The sequence below is a fragment of the Bactrocera latifrons genome, unplaced genomic scaffold, assembly GCF_001853355.1.
Source record: "Bactrocera latifrons isolate USDA-ARS-PBARC rearing strain unplaced genomic scaffold, ASM185335v1 scaffold_1115, whole genome shotgun sequence".
In the NCBI taxonomy this organism is placed as follows: Eukaryota; Metazoa; Arthropoda; class Insecta; order Diptera; family Tephritidae; genus Bactrocera; species Bactrocera latifrons.
This window is the reverse complement of record NW_017534537.1, coordinates 19,418-26,857: the sequence shown is the minus strand read 5'-3', so window position 1 is coordinate 26,857 and position 7,440 is coordinate 19,418. Positions and strand designations below refer to the sequence as shown.

The 7,440-nt window shown below is 41.4% G+C and overlaps 1 protein-coding gene across 1 annotated transcript in view; it reads right to left on the bottom strand.

Annotated features, from left to right (window-relative positions):
- The window catches only part of LOC108974444, a 32,864-nt gene that overhangs the window by 11,448 nt on the left and 13,976 nt on the right, over window positions 1-7,440 (bottom strand). The window contains exons 2-6 of the mRNA XM_018942288.1: window positions 4,753-4,897; window positions 3,678-4,434; window positions 1,453-3,471; window positions 1,088-1,370; window positions 515-981 (exon numbers count right to left, since the gene is read on the bottom strand). Of these exons, the coding sequence (XP_018797833.1) occupies window positions 515-981; window positions 1,088-1,370; window positions 1,453-3,471; window positions 3,678-4,434; window positions 4,753-4,897 (3,671 nt within the window). The remainder of the gene's footprint in view (window positions 1-514; window positions 982-1,087; window positions 1,371-1,452; window positions 3,472-3,677; window positions 4,435-4,752; window positions 4,898-7,440) is intronic.

The following is a 7,440-nucleotide window of genomic DNA, read 5'->3' as shown; positions in this document are numbered from 1 at the left end:
TATATGTATATATATACATTTTTTTTTTTTTTTTGTAAATTTAAAAATTGTAACAATTTTGTAAATGTCTAATATCAAATGCCTAACTGGTAAAAATTGATATCTAAATTTTTTTTGTGGCTTTTGACGCATTTTAATAGCGTACAGGGCTAAATTCAGTCTTTGGGATTCAATACGGGTTAGTGTGTAAAAAATAGAGCGTATAAGTTGAAATATTTMAACATTATTGTTTTCCAACTCATGTGCACTCTCTTTACATATATGGATACGGCTAAGTATATAATTAAATATTGAAATATACATACAAATGTATAGAAGATGCATGCATGTAGATATGTATTAATAGGTGCCATTATTATAAAAACATTCATATATGCACTATTCTATTTTATAAAAATTCCAATATAAAAAATGTAAAATGTATAATATTATTCGCCTATAAAATATTCGTATATACAACGTTGTTGTGCTAAAGGAAACTTTTGTAGAGTCTTATGCGTAAGTCTCAAAGTCATAATTGTGGCGGCAATTGCTGTTGTTGCTGTTGCTGCAATGGCGATTGCGTATGTGGCTGTTGCACACARGTTGTTGCTGCCGCGCTTGTTCTGGGATGTTCCATGAAGTAGTTGCCACCATTTTGATGGTTAGACAATACATTTGGCGATATCTGTGGTTTATGTTGTTGTTGTGGCGTAGTCAACGGTGTATATATTAATTGGTTTTGTGATAATTGACCTGGCGACACTTGTGCGGAGTTGACAAGTAATGCTGMATTTTGTGTRCCCAACGTAGTCGGCGGTGTCGTCAAGGCATCTTTTGGACAACCGATTGTCAAACGCACATGAAGACCCGATTCTTTTATAAGGTTGACCACATCGCCATGTGACATACCGGAAATATCTATGCGATTAACAGCAATGATACGATCACCTACTTTCAGCTCACCACAACGATCGGCCGGACTGCCTGGTATCAATTTGCCTACAAAAACAAACAAAACAGCATTACAATCATTTCATAAGTATTTGAGCAGTAACAGTTAAATATGTATGTATGTACATATATGTAGCATATTTTTCACATTTACCAATAGTAGAGCCGTAGAATTGATTTGACGAAGATATGATTACAAAACCGAAGCCTTCGGACTCGTGTCGACTAACTATAACATCGTATGGGTATCGGTATGTATTGCGCATGGGCACATTTAATGGMGGCGGYGGCGGTAAGGTTAATTGATGTTGTTGTTGTGGTTGCAATAAATGTGGTTGAAGTGTTAACCGCAAGTGACGACGTAGTATCATAGTCACTTGTCCTCGCAAAGCGGCTTCACCCATTAATGAAACAACTTTATGGTGCGACGAATTGACCTTCGGAGAAAAGATGAATATAAAAATTARCAGTTGCCTAAARTATTTAGCACGTTCATCATATATGTACATATAAACTTACCACATTGATACCGTCTATGCTGAGTATCTCGTCACCTGTATTAATGCGTTGATCATTATCCGCAGCRCCGCCRGGTACAATGTGACCCACGGTCACTTGTGAGCCCTCCTCCGTGCCGCCAACTATGCGAAATCCAAAACCAAGCGCCTGACGTTCCAAAGTTACTTCACTCAATTCATACTGTTCCGTCGTTAGTTCGTCCAACGCATCGATTGCACCGCCATTGCGTTGCAGAAACGGTAGGTTACCGCTCGGTGATGACTGCATCGTATTGGTGTAGTTGCAGGCACCTAACCAAGACAACGCTGGCGTTTGCGATACGCTACTAACAGCCGGTGAATGTTGGGAAGTTTGCTGTTGTTGTTGTTGTTGCAACAATTGCTGGTTAGCATATGGCGCTGGCGAGAGTTTTCGTGGTTGTGGCATATCAAGCGTGGAGAAGCCCACACGACGACGGTCACTCAGCAGCTCGTTAACACGTTTTTGCATACGCTCATTTTGTATGTGTGCCGCTTGTAACGGCGTAGTCGCATGCAAAGATGCCGGTGAGTACTGTGCACCGTGTGGATGTGTATGCATATGCGGCGCTGGKGGTTGTGGTGGTGGCGGCAGTTGAAGTGGGTGATGATGCAGAATATTGTGATGTGTAGCGGATGTTGTTGTCAAACCAAGCGACGTCGATGGTGAATAACTGTTGCTGGCAGAAAAGCTAAGATGTGGCGGTGTGGGCAATTGTTGTGGCGCATAGAAATTGTTCATGGTGTTGGGCAGCGGCGAAATGCCATAAATATTATTGCCACCACCTGTATTGCGCATGCCGGCCGAAACGTACTCTTGATGATCGTAACGCATGGGATCGGCAACACTTGAAGGCATCGAAAGAGCACTGGCGTGGTGGTAGCCAGTGCCAATATTAATGCTACCCATATTATTATCGACATTACCAGCATTGACGCCACCATTGCCGACATTTTCGGTTAGCAATGTTGCACCGGCCAAACGCTCACTCAAACTGGTCACCAATTTCGGATATGGATCCAAGTATGGTATATCTTGACTAATTGCCTCAATTTCCTGTAGGCTATTTGTGGATTTATGCGTGGCCGCATCCACCAACTGGCCCTTATTGGCCGATAACCTGCCATCAACGTTGCCATCGTTAACATCAACATTATGCTGTAGCTCATCATTCGGGGTTTGTGCACGTGTACGACGCGTATCGACCAGCGGTGTTTTTGGACGTATTGGCAGAATCTCCTTTTGTTGTGTACTATATAGATCTGCGGTCGGCGTCTTGCTACGAAACAATGAGGACGTAAAATTCTTACGTAATTTCGCCACATTACCCAGATTACTGCTGCTTGTGGTGCTTGTTGGCGGTGGATTACTCAAAATGTTGGCACTATAAGCGCCGCCTGCTGGTGAGGCATTCGCACTATTCGAAGTTGGACCACCGCGTTGTATTTTCACATGCGTCGGTTCGATTTTCGAACAATCCTTTAATATCTGTACTACTTCAAGGTGACTCTGTTGATGCACATCAATACCGTTAATYTCTAATAGTACGTCACCCTCTTGTAGTTGCGTACAACAATTATAGTCAAGTATCTTCTTCACCTTTTGACCATAAGCCGAATCGGCAATGGTGAAACCGAAACCCATGGCACCCTTTACAATCGTAAATGTGTGCACTTGCAACTCTGGTTTTTTCATCAAAATGAAACCGTCATTTAAGCCGCCCGTAACTGGTGAGTGTTGATTGCGCATTTGGTTGTGGGGGTGAGATTTTGTGCCGCCTCCGTCGCCGCCGATAGTTTCGAGAAAATTATAATTACCATCCATATGTAGATCGAGTAGCATGCGACGCTGTTTATCTGTCGCTGCGACGCTAACACCATCCACCGCTATGGTGGTGACCACCTCGGTGTTGGGGTCATTGGGGTCAAATGGTAAAGGATAGCCGCGACAGACCTCTAATGTAACGGTTTCGCCCGGTAAAATCGACTGGAAAATATTGACCTGCACAAAATATTTATGAATAATTTTCAAGGCAAATTTTTATTTAAGTAAAAAATTTATATTTTTATTTAAAAAAGTACTAAATAATGTGCCGTCATATTAAAAAATAACTAATTTAAGAAAATTGACAGATGAAAACAAAAACTTTTTATAATAAAATTTTTCTCATAATAAATTACATAAAGTAAGAAGAAAAATCAACTCACCATCTCGTGATGCGTAAACCCGAGCACACAGGTATCATTAACATACACCAACACATCGCCGGTCTGCAGTTGGCCATCCAACCACGCCGGTCCGTGCGGCACAATCGACTTGATTTGCAGAAACTCTTCCGCGCCATCATCGCCGCCTACAATGGTGATGCCGAGTCCGCGTGCAGACTTCACCAACGAGGCGGTGATGCGCTCGCCCTGCATCTCGCCGGGATTTCGCGTGAATTTGTATGCCAACAGTGCTSTTGGTGCCGACTGCATACCCGCGGCCGTTGGCGGCGGTGGTTGCATACCACGCTGCGATATATCAACCATATTGTTGCCAAGCGCTGGAGTAACACGATCGCCATCATCAGCGCCATTCACCAAATTAGTTGTTATTTGTGTAGACGGTGTTTGCGGTTGCTGTTGTTGTTGTTGTGATTGTTGATTWGTCGGTGGTGGTGGCGGTGGTTGTTGGTGTGGTATGTAACCCATTCCTGGCGTATTTTGTGTACTGCTGTGTGCAGGTGGCGGCGGTTGCTGTTGTTGTTTTTGCCTTTGTTCAGCTACGCGACGTTTAGCTTCCAAAACTGGATTTTCATACTGTGTGCGCCGGTTAACGTGATCTATGTAATAGGTACCGTACAAAGAATCTTCGATTTTCTCCCAACCGTAGGGGAGYTCATCGTCGCCGCAGTCTTCTAGCGATTTCTTTTGAAATTTCGATAGACGCGGATCGAGCCAATGGGACGTGCCAGTGTTGTGACTAATACAATGCAAAGACAAAAGAGGAATGAAAAAAAATATTTTATCTTTATTTTATCTTAATTTTGATCGGTCAGCTGATCGGTCGATATCTTCAGAGATTGTAGCGTTATTGTTAAATTTCGTGAAAATACCCAAATGATGACAAATGATTAAGAGAATATCAAAAAGCTTCGCCTTAAAAACCGCTGGCTCAAAACCGGTTTTAGACCCATARTATCTTATATAAAGTTGTGAATGATCATGGAAATTTGCCCACATACGTGATTTTTCAGTTTTTTCGCTCCCATTACACGTGCTAATATGGATGCATACTTACTCGATAAAATACAATTCCCCGCGTTCGGTGTAAGCGGTCTCCCATTTGGGTGGCAAAGGCCCCAGTCCATCTCCTGGATCGTCAATATCTAAAACAGTATTTTCACTGGTCGGTGCGCCGTTATAAGAGTTTTGTAACAAATTTTCTGTAAAAAAAAAAAAACGAAAATACACGATATACTTTTATAACATAAATAAAAATATTATCGACAGAAAAAGCGATGAGTCAGTCCCTACGATCAACAAACCCAATGTTCGATTCATGCAGATTGAAAAAATATAGGTGAAATCCCTTAATAGGTGTACCTCCGTAGATAAACTCTGAACTTAGTACATATTTCTGATCCCTAAAGATTTCTCAAAATAAACTATCAAGTATAAGGTATCTTTTATGGAGTCATGTGCAGAAGCTCACGCAAGTGACGAAAGTTCTCTGAGCGTCATTCAATTGGGAGTGGACAAAAACAATGATTTTACATATGACTCAAGAAGCTCCTCTGAGTAGCCAAAAACCCTCCGTTTGAAAGCGAGCTTAAAAGAGAAGGCGAAACATCCCTTCCCAGGGTTGTGCGCTGGGCTTTGAGACTAGCCACGTAAAAAACACCCCAATGAAAAGAACAAAACAGCCTCGGAGGGATCTCAACAAACGCATTAGGGACCAAGACGAAATATATCCTGTCATCAAACAAACAGTCGTCGCATTCCCGACTTGGTTCCCACATCACTGTTGACAGTTATTATTCCGATTTCGTAGATAATTTTGTCTTTCTTAAAACAATTAACACTAATAACAACGTCAACCTCGAAATCCAATGCAGAATGACTCTTGCCAACAGATGCTACTTGCGGACTGAGTAGGCAATTGAGAGGTAAAGTCCTCTCTCGAAGAACAAAGAACAATCTCTACAAATCACTTATTATTCCCGTCCTGCTATATTGGCCAGAGGCATGGACGATGACAACATCTGATCAGTCGACGTTACGAATTTTCGAAAAAAAAACGTTCTGCAAAAGATTTATGGCCTTTTTCGCGATAGTTGCAGGCTCTAGGCGTCCTGCTGATATGCGACAGACATTTTGATTCATATCTAGGAGCTCTGAGTATCACAACGRACAAGTATTTATAGCAGTGCYAGTGGGATTGCCCGTGGCYTCACGAGTAATCAGCCTATTTACCTAACCGGATCGGGTTTTCAGCGCTTAGAATACAGAAAATGTTGTTCAGAAAACAGAAAACATTCCTAAAGTAATTTTGAGGGTTGCCGCCGAGTTGAGGGCCATCGGCCGGAAAATAATCCGGGTCCGTTCCGTTGCAAAAAAATTAAAAAGCTTTGCGATCTTTATGACAGCAACATCCGCAAAAATCAAGCGATTGAAATTCCGAATACCCGAGTTGATACCTGAATGGCTCCAGACCCTACATTCAAAGCAGGAACATATGTCAATTGGTTGCACCACCGGAAAGTGAACACCGGTCAAAGTTACAAAATTAATTTTTCTGTTCCCACGACAGTCGGGTCTACGTAACCCGAACGGACCTGGATTTTTGTTATGCGGACAAGGACGGTAAACTTGACAGAATTCTGCCGCTACAACAACAACAAACGAATTATTATTCTTTACAACAATTTGTCTGCCAAAGAGCATTCTAATATTTGAGCAGCATACGACAATGTTTTTATCTTATTTTAATTGCCCACAGAACATGATATATGCCACCACACGAACTCCGGTCATTTGGCGGCAAACAATCTCGCAAAGCTTATTTATACTCAACCACAAAACTATTCCACTTAATTGATTCCGACGCAGATAAGTGGAAGTAATTTTAGCAATGACACCGATCCAGATTTACTATCCGGTAGGTAGCCGGCGATTCGGCTTGTTTATAAAGCCGCACACAACTTTTTCCAAACCYAATAAACGACATTCCCGGAATGCAAAATGTGTATGTATGCAAGTAGAAACAAAGGCAACACACAACAATAACATTTATAAACGAGGGTCCAACTAAAAGGAGCAAGAATTGGGGGATACCGAAAGCATTAAATCTATTCACCACMCTAATCTGTATGTATGTATGTATGTAGTAGAGCTACCTATGCGTGTAGTGATGCATAAAGCAAGCCCCAACACTAACTCACATCTAAAATAAAACGAGCGAAGCGTGAACTAAAGGATCTCATCTATAAAAATAACAAAACAGTGGTAAACATACGGAGAGCTTGATGAAGTTGCAAAGGGTTCGCTAATATAAACCAAACCACAAACAACTGTTGTATATGTATGTATGGCTATATATTAGGCCGGGTCGATTTTTCTAAAACCGACAAAAAAGTGGTAAATTAATGAAAACTTTGCAGAAAAAAATTGCGGTGTGAACATTGGGAAGCAGTGGCTCTTACTTATCTTCAAGATCGACCCACAAATGAATTATTCGCTAAACTTTGCTTGGGAAAAAGCGCTTAGCCAGGCAAAAAGACAAGTTTCTGTCTGAAAGTAGAGGACGCAGAAAAGAAGTTGTCAACGAAATAAATATAGGGCTAAATTTACGACTCTCTAAGATTCGACTTTTTTTTTTTTTTGATGTTTCCACTTCATCTATAGGTTGCGGCAAAGGTGCCAATAATGTATAATACATCCGCAGAGTCCGACTTTTAAAATTCAAAAGGAATGATATAAGAACTCT